Genomic DNA, 17,271 nt, shown 5'->3' with positions numbered 1-17,271 from the left:
CACAGAGATGTTTTATTTGGAACAATAAGAACATTTTATTCAAGAATAAGTCTCTATTTTAAGACACTTGGTTCAGTAATGGTTTATTTTTGGTAGAGCAGTTGTTTAATAAACAAGGTCTTTTGTTCAGATATTCAGAATTTCTTTCAGAATACCACATACCAATAACCCCAAAATAATTTCATGCTGTAATGGGTGTTATTCCTTCTGGCTTATGTATGCTTTTTAAAAACTGGAAATACTCCTCCTCAGTATCTACTACATCCTTTCCTAAACCTTGTGATACTCCTGTGGGTCAAAATTGTTTTTCTCAGTTGAAAGCTAAAAACTATAAAATAAGATCTTTATTTCTTAAGAATGTGGTATCTGTTCCTCCTGTTATTTCCTTTTGGAATAATCTGTTTGTTAACCTTAATTGGAAAGAAATCTGGTCTTTACAGCAGAAATTCTTGCTCACAAATAAAGTGAAAGAAAATTAATTTAAGCTCATACACAAGTTCTGTCCTGCTAAGAAATGTATACAAACATTTAAGTCGGATATTGAGCTAACATGCTCTTTTTGTCTGATGAAACAGTCTGATGAAACAGTGGTTCACTTATTTTGGTCATGTCACTACACTCAGAAGCTTTGGAATGATATTGATGCATTTGTTAAGTGTAAGATTTGGCCAGGCTTCTCAATACATATGAGAAACATTATATCTGGGTACTTTGACTCAGACCCCACAAAAGAAAATATCTTTTTTGTTATTAATTTAATTATTTTCCTAAGCAAAGTTTACATTCACAAATGTAATGTATACTTTCTTCTTTGTTATGTTCATGTTCTCAGCATCAAAAAAAATATATATAATAAAATAAAAAAATTACAAAAAATAAACAGAACTGCATGCGTCTTGCGGAAGAACATTGTAACCGGCGCTACTTCTCTCCGTTTATGACTATGGACGAGTCACCCAGGTCCTGTGCTACTCCACAGCGGCGGCGACCCGCTGGACCTAAATAGTCAGAAAATAAACAATTATTATAGGTGTACCGTGATTCAGGATACTGACTCCAGTACTCACCGATATGGTTTCGGTATCGGAACAACTCTAGGTAAAAGGAAAGAAGTGTGAGACACAGCTTTGGAGCAACTTAGTTGATTCACAACACTACATAACGGGTTCTCACTCTGCGTGTGTTTCGCGCTGGATGACGGTCGTGCTGAGCCGTGCAGGTACAGAGGAAAAGAAGAAGAAAAGAGGATGACACCATTTGCTAAGCGGGGATGTTTTCATTTTCATCCTTAACACATACATTTTAAACCACAAACTATGTTTTGGACATTATTTAACCTTGTCAAAGACGAACAAAAATGTTAGAATAACAACATTTCTTACTCCAAGTTTTAGGGGTGCTGAGCTCCTTTTTAGGGGTGCTGAAGCACCCCTAAAAAGGGGCTAGCCTCGCCCATGGTTGTGACATAGTTGTGTTTGGGTCATCTGAATCCAAAACAGATCTGTTTCTTTGCAAGTTGGGCACATTTCTGTGGCAACATTATTAAATTTTCAACAAAACATTAATTTATTCGCAAATATAACATTGATGTTAAATTCAGCACTACTTATGGCCAGAATAAATGGCTAGTTAACATAACCCCCCCCCCCCCCCCCCCCCCACACACACACACACACACACACAGGGCCTCCAACTCCCCCATAGTCATAGTAGTATGGTCCTCCCAACAGCATCTCATCCAGGGAGGATCCAAGGATAATTTTCAATTGTCTTCAATATCACTTTGCTCTCTGTTGTTCCCAGATTCTGTCATCCACAGTGACTCAACATTCCACGATTCCCTGTTAAATTATAAGTGACGGAAACAATGGACACATACTGGGTTAGAAAAACACAGCTCTCTTAAGAAAATAAGTTGACTAGATAAGTAAACTAAATAAAGGAGTCAGTTAAATCAGTAGTGAAGAGGATCAGGATTATAGTGAGACTGACATTTAAAAGCAATGTTTCCGCATTTGTGTAGAGAGCAATAGTAGTAAATGCTCAGTATACTGTATTCCCACAAACAATTTGCCTATACATTTTAACCACACTACAACACGTCTTTCAGAATTTGTCTTGTTCTGAATCCTAAATGGATGGATGTATCCCAAATGTCCACCTCAGTTCTTATTTTAGTGATTAGAAATTATACATTTCTGATCACGATTTTATGTTATTTTTGGGTTGCTTGTCACAGTGAATGTAACTTACTATTGCTGATGTCTCCCTAGTGTGAAGAACACTGATCAACGGTGGCTGCTGGTATAACAGGTGACTGTCTTCATCTGTACCTCTCATCCTTGTTGTCTGGTGTGCAGTTGTGTAAAAATAAATACATAAATAATTTACAGAACACAGGAGAGAAACCAGTTTATAATACAGACTGATCAAGTTGAAATTGTCATTTGTTCTCCACAAAAACATGATCTAATTCTTAGTCACTTGGGATGATTTGCCCTGCCATTTCCACCAGAGTAAAATCAACACTAATGTTTGCAGAACACTTTAAGTGAATGGGAAATGTCAGAGGACTTCAGTATGTCCAATTCTCTGTATCTTCCAAAATAAATAGTACCCTCACTACAGTCCACACTTAACAAGGATAAATAAAAAAAGTAAATCTCACCGAATGTAATGTATTTGTATTCCATAACAGTTGGACATCTTTATAGATTATATCAGTAGTATCTGCATCAGAAAAAAGTAGTAAGTCATCCATTGAGAAGCCTATTTTCTACAATTACTTTCATATCGTCCAAGGTTTTCATCGACATCTTTATAAACATTGCATTCTCATGTGTTCTCAGGTACTATTGTACTACTATGGAACTTCAATTTAAACCATGACTACATTCCTATTTCCACTCATACCATAGCATAGTCTGAATCATTAGGAAGTGTTGTTTTACTTTCTCTTACAACAGCAACAACCTGGGAATAATTTGTTTTAACTGCCATGACAGCATGGGGATTTGATCTAACAATTGTTCTTGGATCAATCCTTCCATCCAACCTGCTGTGTGTGCATTCATTACACCATGCTACTGCATTATAGAGCTGGCAAGTGGCCAGGCGTCAATACATTTCCAATAGCTGGACTGAATGCCAATATTGATTTATGTGAAATAACACAGAATTATTTTTTTTAACAATAAGGGGTTTGGATAACACCCATGTTTGCTTATGTACACCTCATGAAAGTATTTTTGTGAATTAAACATATTTACTTAAAAATGTCAGTAAGAATTTAGTATTTTACTTACCTTGATGTTTTAAGTCACAGTTTTTCCCGTTTATCCATACCAGTAACCCAACTGTCATAAAGCAAACTGTTATCAGCAGCCCAGGCAGGACATATTTGTTTACAGTTGTTGACGGCGGTTCAGTTGGACCTAAACAAAAGCATATTGTTGCAGAAAAAGACCTCAAACCCTACAATGGGGTGAAAATGGTATTTGCACTCATGAAATAATAATAATAATAATAATGAAGCAGTTATATTCAGCTGACAATAAAATGTTCTGTCTTATTCTTTTTGTTGTATTATGTGACTCTGCCCTACGCCTGACATTAACAAATTAGTATTTCAACAGAATCGTCTTCTTCTATGTTCTGTGCTCGTTACAGTAGCTTAAGCTCTACTGATAAATCCTATGATAAATCCAAAAACTGTGCATTCAAAATCCCTCTTTTTGCTGCCTTACCGCCTGAAATAAAGACACATATAATCAGGTAATTTGATTTGCTTAATGGATTATTATAACCACAGTGAAATTGTGCAAGTTATGGAAACGGGTCCGATGCATCTTTTTATAGATTTCTGTAAAAAGAAATCTGACCAGCCCACCCCAAAAAAGATGGACTGACCCCTCTGATAATTGCCAGTATTGACAGATGGCAGGTTCACCCCTGCCTCCCTTTGTAAGAAATACATCTCCATCATTTTGTGCATCCAGGTTATCAGATTACTCCAGCAACGGTCTTTCACCATACCATAACTTGTTGAATGCACGAGTGGTTAGACCAAATGAGTGTTTAGGGAATGATTTAAGAATGGGCTGTGAGGGTGTGCTTGTGTTCAGCCCATGCTTGAACAACTACATTGGTGGAAAGGTAACAAACTAGTGGCTGAATGCAACTTGCTGGGCCAAGAAGCAGGTACACCAGAGTGCAAATTATACAGTGACAATGCAGGGGGTCAACTTTTTCTCCAGGGCGCAAAGGAAACCCAGTACAGCGCAGTCATGTGATTCAGTGAACTGAAGTCTTACAATTCTTACAGAATCTTGCTTGTTTAATATAATGACTTTTGTTTCACCAACAAAGTATCCTAGAGTTCAACTGGAAGCAAGTCAGACCAATACAACAACAGCAGAAAATCGTTTCTGAACAAACAAACCAACACAATACTGTACCAGAACCGTAGACAATATAAACATGCCAAAGAGGTAGGCACGTGTTACTACCATACAGCATCTAGGCATGTGCCTGACTAACATTAAAGTCATACACCACCCAATAATCTAAATTAGTGAGCTGTTTCCTTACATAGACTATTAGACTATTTTGAAGGTAAGAAAACAGCTGACAAATGTGGCAGATTTTTGAATGGTCTAGGCCTTTAAGTAGAAGCTAGGCTAAAACAGGTGTTTTTGCTGACCTTTTTACCAACGGCAAAGCTCAGGTACACATTATTTTGTTACATTTCCATGCAGTTTAAGCCAGAATAAATGACTTAAACATGCAAGCTTAACCAAAGGACTCCGTCAAAGGAAGAGAGAGTAAACCAACACAACAATCTTAACAGTAAAAAAATGCTGTCCAACTTTTGCTGGGAATTTGCGGTACGTCACACATACATCTTTTGTGGGTCATTAATAAACCTGTTCTAGTAGGGGGGGCTTTCATTAAAAAAGTCACTGCAACATTGGGAGTGAGGCAGAGTGAGGCAAGTTCAACTAACATCAAGGTTTAGAAACAGTATGGTCCACTTTAGGGGTGTCTGAAATCATATTATAAACTTCTTGCAGGCATGTATATGGTCAATAAATTGTAATATTTACAATTACAGGTAATTGTTTCAACCACCCTGACCGGTTGTTTTTAACATCACCTGTTGTTATTAACATCATTAAAAATCATACAATGTGATTTTCTGGATTTTTGTTTTAGATTCCATCACTCACAGTTGAAGAGTACCTATGATAAAAATGACAGACTTCTACATGATTTGTAAGTAGGAAAACCTGCAACATCGGCAGTGTATCTAATACTTGTTCTCCCCACTGTATATATACTTAATACATTTTTCTAAACTCCTCTATTTGCACTTCTGTTTAGACGCAAACTGCATTTCGTTGTACTGTATTTGTCCTGTTCAATGACAATAAAGTAGAATCTAATCTTGAATCTAATCTAATCGAATACCCCCTTAGCCCACTATCTAAATGAGCTGGTCCAATATGTAACTCCCGTGCTGAGAATGAGTACCTCTCCTGCCCTGGTTGACTACATTTCAATTGGGAATCTTTAAAGCACGTAAAGTTTACCTGAATGTGGCTGACAGTGCTCCTCAATGCTGAGTTTGATTGTCTGGTCACTGACAGGATTGTTAGCCACACAGCTGTAAATGTCATTATCCACTTTTACCTCCAGAGGTAAAAAGAGAGTTTTGTTGGTATCTGGGTTGCTGGTCTGGTTGATTCTCTCCTCTCCTCTGTACCATGACAGGGTCACGTCTCTTCCGTTCTTCACAGTGCACACCACTGAACAGCTCTCTTGTTTTAACGGGCTGGCCAATGAGAGACTCTGTGTTTTGTGTCTGATATAAGGGGCAGACACTGGAGCTAGAATACCAGGAGACATATAGAATGATACAAGAAATACATCATGCTTACAGTTGAAACAAAAATGTTAATGTCTCTAATGTTTGTCTCTAGTCTTTTGCAAATGACACACTTTTTTAAACCTCTCAGTTTGAGCTGGATGTGTGATATGTTGTTTGTGTATAAATAATCTATATGTAAAATCACTCTAATACTTCAGATAGCCATGAAACTCCAAGTTTGAAAGCAAGTGGCTTTGATGAAATGGGGCAGATGCACAAACATGATATCACATTGTCAGTGACCGTTTGGTAAAACAGTCCCTTTTTCAACCAGTGGCCAAAAATTCAGGAACGCATATTTAATAGAGCTACACAACCCTGATCCTGGAGTGCTACTCTACCTGTAGGTTTTCTTACCAACCCTAAATTAGCACACCTGATTCAAATAATTAACTTGAAGAGCGGCTAAATCAGGATGGTCACAACTGGAGAGAAAAGATACAAGATGGAAAATCCTAATGAAAAGGATTGGGCTTCCTTGGTATAGAAACAGGATTGGGCTTCCTTGGTGTAGATAGTCATCTTATCTCTTGAAGAGATATAGCCCTCCAGAACAGCACCCAAGATTAATATGACTACAAAAGTCTGTGAAAATATTTCCCTGATGTTTATTGAATCTAACCTATAAGTCTGTGAATAATATTCAAAGGAAAACATTTGTCATCAAGAAATATTTATTAATTTCAAAAACATGTGAGAAAATAGATGAATGATGTCTAATCATCAGTGTCCAACAGTTCTAGGGATTGAAAGACAAGACAGTGAGGGTGAACAGTTGTCAGGTGTCTCAGCTCAGTGAAGCTTTCTAATCTCACACAAATAAGGTAATTTGCTTCCTCAAAGGAGCAGACATACTGTATGCCAAATTATCCCCAACTGCTCAGATGGCAAGCAGAACAAGACTAAATGACGAAATTGTATGAGATTGAATTGTAATGATGTACATTTATGAAAATGTTTTTGTTGTTTTAACTGAGGGGAATGGATTCTATGGTTGATGCATCAGGGAGCAAGGGAACAATATGTCTTTAAATAGTAAATTTAGGGTGAAGTATTAATTTGTGCCACAGTGTGTTTAATATACTTAGGGTATAGTGTGTAGAGTTTTAGATGATTGAGTAAACATACAGTGGTGGAAAAACATATTTGATACCCTGCTGATTTTGTACGTTTGCCCACTGACAACGAAATTGTCAGTCTATAGTTTTATTGGTAGGTTTATTTGAACAGTGAGAGACAGAATAACAAAAAAAGAAACAGAAAAACGCATGTCAAAATTGTATGAATTGATTTGCATTCTGTCTCTCACTGTTCAAAACTATAGACTGACAATTTCGTTGTCAGTGGGCAAACGTACAAAATCAGCAGGGGATCAAATATTTTTCCCCCTCACTGTAGAAGATTGCAGGTATGGAATTATGTGATTGATTGTGACATGGTTGCTTGATTAAAAAAATATATTGTTTTAAATTATAGAATACAGTGGATATAAAAAGTCTACATACGTCTGTTAAAATGCCTGGTTCTTGTTATGTAAAAGAATGGGACAAAGATACATCACGTCAGAACATTTTCCACCTTCAATGTGACCCAGAACGTGAACAATTCAATTGAAAAACAAGCAGAAATCTTTGAGAGGGAAAAATAAAAAACTCACAATAACCTGGTTAAACTACTCACAATAACACCCTTAAACTAATACTTTGTTGAACACCTTTTGATTTCATTACAGCACTCAGTCTTTTTGGGTAGGAGTCTATTAGCATGGCACATCTTGACTTGGCAATATTTGCCCACTCTACTTTGCAAAAGCGCTCCAAATCTGTCAGATTGCGAGGACATCTCCTGTGCACAGCCCTCTTCAGATCACCCCACAGATGTTCAATTGGATTCAGGTCTGGGCTCTGGCAGGGCCATTCCAAAACATTAATCTTCTTCTGGTGAAGCCATGCTTTTGTGGATTTGGATGTGTGCTTTAGATTGTTGTCGTGCTGAAAGGTGAACTTCGTCTTCATCTTCAGCTTTCTAACGGACGCCAGAATATTTTGTTCATAATTCCCTCCACCCTGACTAAGGGCCGGTTCCAGCTGAAGAAAAAAAGCCCCAAAGCATGATGCTGCCACCACCACACTTCACTGTGGGTATGGTGTTATTTGGGTGATGCGCAGTGTATTTTTTGCACCAAACATACCTTTTGGAATTATGTCCAAAAGGATCAACCTTGGTTTCATAAGTCCATAACACATTTTCCCACGTAATTTTGGGGGACTTGTTGTATGATTTTGCAAACTTCAGCCAGGCTTGGATGTTTTTCTTTGCAAGAAAAGAGCCCATTCATATGAAGAATACGGAATTTTGTTGTCACATGTAGCACAGAGCCAGTACTTGCCAGAAATTCCTGCAGTTCCTTTAATTTAGCTGTAGGCCTCTTGGAAGCTTCCCTGACTAGATTTCTTCTCTTTCAACAATTTTGGAGGGATGTCCAGTTCTTGGTAATGTCTCTGTTGTACCATTGTTTTCTACACTTGATGATGACTGTCTTCACTGTGTTACATGGTATATCTAATGTTTGGAAATTCTTTTGTACCCTGCGGATCATGGCTTTTGGTCTGAGATGCATCTGAGAAAATGTCAGGAATATCCTACTAGAAAAGCTGAACTTTATTTGTGATTAATCAGAGTCACTTTAAATGATGGCAGGTGTGTAATGACTTCTATTTAACATGAGTTTGAATGTGATTGGTCAATTCTGAAAACAGCCACATCCCAGTTATAAGAGGGTGTGCAACAAGTTTATTGTAAGGTTTTTATTTTTCATTTTTCCCCCTCAAAGATGTCAGTTTGTTTTTCAATTGAATTGTTCACATTATAGGTCACATTAAAAGTGGAAAAAGTTGGAAAATAAATGATTTATCTTTGTCTCATTCTTTTACATCACAAAAATCTGGCATTTTAACAGATGTGTGTAGATTGTTTATATCCACTGTACACCGATCAGCCATAACATTATGACCACATTCCCTAATATTTTGTGGATCAATTTTTTCCGCCTAACCCTTGCTTTGCTTTGTGGCAGGGCACGTTAACTTGCTGAAAGAGGCCAGTGCCATCAGGGAATACTGTTGCCATGAAAGGGTGCACATGGTCTGCATCAATGCTTAGGTAGGTAGTACGTGCCAAAGTAACATCCAAATGAATGGCAAGACCCAAGGATTCCCAACAGAACATTGCCCAAAGCATCACACTGCCTCTGTCGGCTTTCTTCCTTCCCATAATGCATCCTGGAGCCATGTGTTCTCCAATTAAGTGCCGCACATGCACCCGGACATAAGTATTTGATCACCTACCAACCAGTAAGAATTCCGGCTCTTACAGACCTGTAAGATTTTCTTTAAGAAGCCCTCCTGTTCTCCACTCATTACCTGTATTAACTGCACCTGTTTGAACTCGTTACCTGTATAAAAGACACCTGTCCACACACTCAATCAAACAAACTCCAACCTCTCCACAATGGCCAAGACCAGAGAGCTGTGTGAGGACATCAGGGATACAATTGTAGACCTGCACAAGGCTGGGATGGGCTACAGGACAATAGGCAAGCAGCTTGGTGAGAAGGCAACAACTGTTGGCGAAATTATTAGAAAATGGAAGAAGTTCAAGATGATGGTCAATATCTCTCGGTCAAGATGCAAGTTCTCACCTCGTGGGATATCAATGATCATGAGGAAGGTGAGGGATCAGCCCAGAACCACACGGCAGGACCTGGTCAATGACCTGAAGAGAGCTGGGACCACAGTCTCAAAGAAAACCATTAGTAACACACTACGCCGTCATGGCTTAAAATCCTGCAGCGCACGCAAGGTCCCCCTGCTCAAGCCAGCTCATGTCCAGGCCTGTCTGACGTTTGCCAATGACCATCTGGATGATCCAGAGGAGGAATGGGAGAATGTCATGTGGTCTGATGAGACAAAAATGTAGCTTTTTGGTCGTAACTCCACTTGCCGTGTTTGGAGGAAGAAGAAGGATGAGTACAACCCCAAGAACACCATCCCAACCGTGAAACATGAAGTTGGAAATATCATTCTTTGGGGATGCTTTTCTGCAAAGGGGACAGGACGACTGCACTGTATTGAGGGGAGGATGGATGTGGCCATGTATCGTGAGATCTTGGCCAACAACCTCCTTCCATCAGTAAGAGCATTGAATATGGGTTGTGGCTGGGTCTTCTAGCATGACAACAACCCGAAACACACAGCCAGGGCAACTAAGGAGTGGCTCCGTAAGAAGCATCTCAAGGTCCTGGAGTGGCCTAGCCAGTCTCCAGACCTGAACCCAATAGAAAATCTTTGGAGGGAGCTGAAAGTCCGTATTGCCCAGTGACAGCCCTGAAATCTGAAGATCTGGATGTAGGAGTGGGCCAAAATCCAAAAGTGTGTGCAAACCTGATCAAGAACTAAAGGAAACGTATGATCTCTGAAATCTCAGTAGGTTTCTTCCTAAAATTCAACCTTCTTAGGGAGTTTTTCCTAGCCACTGAAATTCAACACTACTATTGTTTGCTCCTTGGGGTTTAAGGCCGGGTGTCTCTGTAAAGCACTTTGTGACAACTGCTGTTGTAAAAAGGGCTTTATAAATAAATTTGATTGATTGTAATTGCAATCAAATGTTTCTGTAACAAATTTTAAGTTCTGCTTTTCTGATGTATCAAATACGTCATGCAAGAAAATGCTAATTAATTACTTAAAAATTATACAATGGGATTTTCTGGGTTTTTGTTTTAGATTCCGTCACTCACAGTTGAAGAGTATGATAAAAATGACAGACTTCTACATGCTTTGTAAGTAGGAAAACCTGCAAAATCGGCAGTGTATCTAATACTTATTCTCCCCACTGTATATATACTTAATACATTTTTCTAAACTCCTCTATTTGCACTTCTGTTTAGACGCAAACTGCATTTCGTTGTACTGTATTTGTCCTGTTCAATGACAATAAAGTAGAATCTAATCTTGAATCTAATCTAATCGAATACCCCCTTAGCCCACTATCTAAATGTCAAATTCAGTAATTTATTTGTGTAATTGTTTTGTGATTCAAATAGCTGAGAAGTAGACAAAGATAGGAAACATTCACACTTTTTGTTATTTGCAAAGTTGTCCAAATTGCAGATATTTGTATAATGGTTGTGTAATGTTGTTATAATCATTTCTTAAATCCTTTTTTTAGGATTCAACCCCATAGCAGGCTAGCTTTTTAAGAACTGTAACGTACTGGTTTACACTGAAACATGGCTGGAGCCCTCAATCCTAGATGCGGCCATTGTTTCCGAAAGGGCTATCCATTAATCGACAGGATCGACCAGCAGAGTCCGGTAAAAGCAGGGGGGTACAGCATCCATATTAGGAACATTATCATTCCTCCCCAGAAACTCAGTTCTTCCTCCTACTCAGTCATCACCCCTCCCCCGGTCAAACATCACCCCTCCCTTGGTCAAGTATCCGCTTTTGCCTTATCAAACATCACCCCGATTGAGCTTTAACCCTCCCCTTGTCAATCGTCAGTCCTCCCCTTCTCAATTGTCAGTCCTCCCCTTGTCAATCATCAGTCCTCCCCTTGTCAATCGTCAGTCCTCCCCTTGTCAATCGTCAGTCCTCCCCTAGTCAATCATCAGTCCTCCCCTTGTCAATCATCAGCCCTCCCCTGGTCAATTGTCAGTCCTCCCCTAGTTGTATGCAAACAACTTAAAGCACATTCTAAAGTTTGAATGAAGTTTCTAGCTTAAACAGTGTATAGTCCATGCACATCTGTCACTTAATATCTGTCCCTTTATACCATGCACACCTGTCACTATTATATTGCACTAGGGTTGTATAGTTGTACAGTCAGTAAGTAGGTCATAGAACTAACCTGGGGCTTTTGCTTTGCAAGCCCCAGTAAATATAGTAACAAAACAATACACTCTACATTAAAACCCTAAATATAAGACCCAATCCTTTTAGCATATATTGTCACAGTTACCTGATTTTTTGGACCAGTGACGGGTTTGGTTTACATTATAATGGAGGGACGAAACAGGTTTGATTTCCAAAAAGTGGACTATATTTGGTAAAACATTATTATTTTTCACCTAATCATGCTTGCTTTTTGCAATTTTACTTAGTGCTTCAATTTGCCCCAAAACAATTCCACAAGGACAGGTTATAAGGTTCATAATTGCCTTAGTGAAATATGTGAAAACCACCAATTGATCGTATCCTTCTTTGGAGGGATGGGGCTGTTTTAAATCATCTACATTTTGTACCATTTCACAGAATACAGGAATTAAGCTTGAGTCCATCGTTTACATGCACAAGCACTGTATACATCAGGAGGGGATCCTTTGCGGGGGGGTCAATCAGATTTTTCCAGTCATGTCTATAGTTTTTCTTTCCAGCCCTGGCAGTTATTCTGTATGCAGGTTACAGGTGATACAAACTTTCACTGATTGATTTAGTGGGGGATCTGGCTAACGTCCAAGAGGAGTTACACATCACTTCACAGAACAGCCTGCTATGGCTTGTTGGTGGATTGTGATATTCAAAAAATACAAAAGAATGTGCAGGGTTCCGAATAAATTCCAGCTGGTTCTTTTCTGAACGGAACCCCAACATTTCTTGTCCATGCCTTCAATGAATATCGTTGGAGATCTATAGGCTGTTTAAAACATCAAAATGCCTTAAATTCCAGTTACTATGCATACAAATATAGTTGGATGGAAATATAGAAATTGAAGAACTGTCTCCATATCACAAATGAATTAAGTTGCGGGTCCTAACTCTATATTAATTTAAATGGACCAGGCACACTTGGAAATGATATTGAAGGCAGAACATAGTTAGTGAAAGGTTTGTATCAGTTAATATTGTTAAAAATAAGAACAATCACTACGGGGGGATTTGCCCGAATATTAAAGTTATGTCTATACCATTTATAACTAACAATTAAAATAAATATGTAACACTGAAACAGTGGAATGCACCCGTCTAACCAGCCAGACATACACTTGAACCTGTTCTCCACAGGCCCTTTGGATTAACCAGTTTGAACCCTGGTTCATAATGTGGATTGTGTTCATAATGTGGACTAATTTTAGGTCACATTTGTGATTGTATGTGATTAATTCTTGTCTCCTTTAAATGTGTTTCTGCTAATACGACCAGTTGTATACTGACAGTCATGGGCATGAAATTGAACAACTGCTTGCGTCCTCTGAAATTCCATGTAAGCATGTGACTTGCAGTGTTTAACATGATAACCTTAAGAAGAACACTGTTAGTCAAAACATTGGTGCAAAGTCAATTATTGTATTGGAGCTTTTAGAGTGTGCTGGGTAGTTTGTCCTGGTTAATGATTCCTGGATGCTCTTTTGGCAACTGGTTGTACATTGACACTGTCAAACCAAAAAGGGCCCTGGAAATTGATATGCCATGTACAGTATGTGAATTTCATGACTAACTTAGCTACTATATGATAATAATTCTGCTCCTAGATTATGCACATAAAATGAATTCCTTAAACATCCAGCACATAATTGGAGGTTTTAAAATGTGTTTTGTAATCAGAAAAGTCCTGGACTGCAACTTCACCTGAGCGTTCAAGGGTTAAAGTTCAGATATAAACTCACCATAGATTGTTAGTTTGAAAGTCTGTTTCAAGACCTGTTCCCTAAGGACTGTTAGCTCATAAATTCCATAGTCGCTGGTTGTAAGACTTCTGATTGTCAGTGATCCAGACTGGGCATCCAGGTTCAGTCTCTCATTGTATTCAGGTATATTTCTACCAACATTCAGGGTAGCAATTCTTGTTTGTGCTCTGACTGGACCATATGTCCAAAAAATCAAATCATTCTGTAGTCCAGTTAATCCTGTATTAAGAGTTATAGTCTGTCCCTCTATTCCTCTCACTGTCTTTATTTCAGTTCCTACATCCCCCAGTACACCTAGAATAAAACAGATACAAAGTTGGATCAAGTCTATAGCCAACATGATACATGGTTGTACAAACTAGTCTAAAAGGCAGAGAAAATTGAGAAGCAGAAGAACTGGGAGTGGCTCTTAATGGGGTGTATCACTAAAGGAATACACTGTGAACCTATAACAGACTCAAGAGACAAAGACTGTATGCCAGATGAACCAATAGAGCTAAAATTACATTGCACAGAATTTATAGTCCTACTCTTAATTTATTTGTTATTTATTATTATTATTATTTTAATTATTACCACTTTCACAAAGGTTCTTGTTTAGTAGCCAACCTTTAGATCAAAACTGAATCTCATACTTATTATCTTGCCAGATTGCAATTCTCATCAAAGAAAGGCATATTGGGACGCTGGGGACAGATTATGAAACTCTGATGATCAATCAATGATGATGATGATGATGTCAAAATGTAATTTGTTTGCGTTGTTTTATTAAAAACTTATCTAGCATATAAGTTACTCCGGGACAGGATGCCTGTTAGTCTCCTCTTTGTTCACATAGGGATTCCCCATTTAGCCTACATCTGATATGTACTAGTTCCATATGAGTTTTCTAAAACCATTTTTGGTAGTAACTTTGGTGTGAATGCCACAATAAATCTAATTTGTAAAGATTTTTGGTGTTTGTCACCTTGGCACATGTGGTTGATTTGAGTCAGAAATGGGATTTATCTACATTCAACATTGTTTCTGCACTCTCACCACATCCTGTTTAACTTACAGATCAAGAGCCTCAGTACACATCTCCATAAACTCCAATACACATTACCTCTTTTTCCATTTAGAAAAAATAAGTATTGGCTTAGTAAATGTCTGTTCTTTTCCCATCTCTACTCTGAAACTGAGTTAAGGGGCCAGATAATATTAAAATATCAGCATGTAGCCAGAAAGACAGTTCAATGTACAGGACATTGTAAATGTCAGTAAAAATGAGGAGGTGGTTTCCCAGACAGGGATTCAGTCTAGTGCCAGACTAAAAATTTCAATGGAGGTTTTTCATTGACAGTTATTTTAACTCTAGAACTAGGCTTAATCCCTGTCCGAGACACCCCCATAGAAGTAATAGTGAATGTTGGCTATGATTAACAGGTGGTCTATTGCATCTAATACAAACATAATTATGTCATCTGTTCTGTTAATTTCCCGAATTCAGGAAATAGGTTTGGCACATGACCTGATAATTAGAACTGATTGGAGGCACATATCTTGCAAGTGCAGAACTTTTTATAGTGGTAATTTTTGGAATGCTTGTGAAACTCTATGTGGTCTTGTTAACTAGTTTAGTTAAATGCATATCTTGTAAATCAGCGCGCTAGAGCATCTGCTAAATTTGGATGCAGGGGGTTTACATGAGATCTTGGTTTGTGGTGTCAGCTCTTTAGTGTGAAAGAAAATGTACAGATGTGGAAAAAAGTACCACATCTCCTCTATAAGCAAATGAGAATGAGAACTCTCCCATTTAGGACCCCTGTGAAAACAGAGAAGCGACAACCACATGCTGTGCTGACGTTGCTACAGGCTCATACCCAGAATAACATTTTCTATGTAAACTTGCACGCATCTACAGTCACCACAGGAATGATTGGCACACTTGATAAAGATGAGCAAGAAAAACCTAATTAAAAACAACTTAGGCAATAACCTTTATTTTAATTGTCCAACCTGTGAAATATAATGTAATTCATAAAAAATGATTCAAGGGCATCAACCAATTTTATTCATTCTCAAATATAAAAAAGAAAAATAACCCCATATTTTTGCTGGACCGTGTAAGTGGAGTCGCCCAAGACGAGCGAATGTCTCTGAGTGAGTCAGTGCCTGCCTGCCTGCCTGAACCACCGACCCATTGTTAATTAGTGAAGTGGTTAGAGACACAGACTTTCCCGTAGGTGACCGGGGTCCAATCCTTGCTGCAGACCAACCATATTAGGCATTAGGATTTGTTAATACAAAGCTTGGCTACAAGCTTCAGTAGTTACATTATAGTAAGCCTAAAGTAAAACTATTTACTGTTATACTATGGATGAACTGCATCGACAAGAAATATATTGCTCTCAATTTCGATTTACATAGCATAGTTCACATAGCATAGTGGTTGGCCATTCAACTGTCATTGTTTTCTAAAGAATCGAACCAGCCATGAGTGATTGGAGTCATTGTTTTCATTATATGTACTGTATTGCTATTAGCTAGCCATCTACAGTAATATCTTTCTAATTAACATGTTTAATTTAGTGTTGCAATCCTGTTATACCTGTTGTTGGTTTGGATGTTAGCTAATGTAGGGAACTTGTTTTGAAGACCGTGGAGTTTCTACTGATTGGTTTGACAATGCAAGAAGTAAACAGACACCACTTCTCTACACACGTATCACATGCAACAACGCCCACAGTCTGTGGGCAACAAAGACAGTCACATGCAAAGACACAGTCTGTCACATAGTAAACTGCAGATTGAATTCAGCCTGGGCAACAACATTCATCCCTTCTAATCGTACTTAAATACTTAAATGTATTAAATAATTGTTTATTGCTGTACCTCTGCTCCTGTGTCCTGCCTGCACCATACGAAGCCGTGACAGAACAAGTGATCAGAAAATGACGCAGCAGTGTTCAATTGTAGGGAGCTCCTTGGCTGGTCCTATTCCCAACAGCGAAGAGGATTATCCCTTCCGTCACCCACTGACGCCAGTCCTGGAGCCAGCCAGGTGCAACGCCAGCCCTGAAGGAACCCCAGCCACCAACCCTACAACCAGATAAAAAAGAATCCGGGGCGCAATGGAGTCCGCCGAGTGGTCCCAAGCCGTGGCAGCCACCGAGGGGTCCCAAGCCGTGGCAGCCACCAAGGGGTCCCAAGCCGTGGCAGCCACCGAGGGGTCCCAAGCAGCTGCTTTCACACCTGGAGGGGTTGTCTGCACTCATGTACTCAGTTTTGGGTTCCTTTAGTCTACACTCATGTACTTAGATCTTTAAATTAAACCATGGGTTGTTTTTTTATATGTACTTTTTTCTAACAAAGCAATTTCAAAATAAATACTGTTTACAAATGGGTGACAATTTAAAAGAAGAAACAACATAAAGTGTCTCAGAATTTGTGGAGATTTCATGTTATTGTCTTTGTGGAGATCCATTTGAGAATCATGTTGTGCCTCCAACAGAGGCAACCAGATTATAGTCAAAACATCCTGGTATTGGGATAATGTCATTGACCTTAACAAGGGCCCAAGGACTAGTCAAGTTCAAATATGTAGCCCCATGACATGATAGATCCACCACAACATTTTAAAGTAGCTATTGGGATCTTTTCTGCTCACATATTCAAA

The 17,271-nt window shown here is 38.7% G+C and overlaps 1 protein-coding gene across 2 annotated transcripts; it reads right to left on the bottom strand.

Moving 5' to 3' along the window:
• Positions 1–1,681: 1,681 nt before the first annotated feature.
• Positions 1,682–16,994, bottom strand: LOC114834251 (signaling lymphocytic activation molecule-like). Of its 2 annotated transcripts, XM_034291199.1 has the most exons (6): positions 16,488–16,994; positions 5,592–5,888; positions 3,306–3,434; positions 2,669–2,730; positions 2,254–2,349; positions 1,682–1,841 (listed from the first exon to the last, which is right to left on the bottom strand). In XM_034291199.1, the coding sequence occupies exons 1-6, from the start codon at positions 16,513–16,515 to the stop codon at positions 1,824–1,826; spliced, it is 630 nt and encodes a 209-aa protein (XP_034147090.1). In that variant the 5' UTR covers positions 16,516–16,994; the 3' UTR covers positions 1,682–1,823. The 2 variants fall into 2 exon arrangements, 1 of the variants encoding a protein (XP_034147090.1); XR_004575530.1 differs by lacking the exon at positions 2,669–2,730.
• Between the last annotated feature and the right edge of the window lie 277 nt (positions 16,995–17,271).

This window comes from Esox lucius, chromosome 25, assembly GCF_011004845.1.
Source record: "Esox lucius isolate fEsoLuc1 chromosome 25, fEsoLuc1.pri, whole genome shotgun sequence".
Classification (NCBI taxonomy): Eukaryota; Metazoa; Chordata; class Actinopteri; order Esociformes; family Esocidae; genus Esox; species Esox lucius.
Note: the sequence above shows the minus strand (reverse complement) of the source record. Positions and strands in the feature narration are given on the sequence as shown.

Coding starts and splice junctions, on each gene's coding strand:
- LOC114834251 (XM_034291199.1), bottom strand. CDS start 16,515: ATGGTGCAGGCAGGACACAGGAGCAGAG. Junction 5,889..16,487: donor GGCAGGACACAGGAGCAGAG/GTACAGCAATAA, acceptor CTGGTATTCTAG/CTCCAGTGTCTGCCCCTTAT. Junction 2,731..3,305: donor CTGTGACTTAAAACATCAAG/GTAAGTAAAATA, acceptor TTTCTGATGCAG/ATACTACTGATATAATCTAT.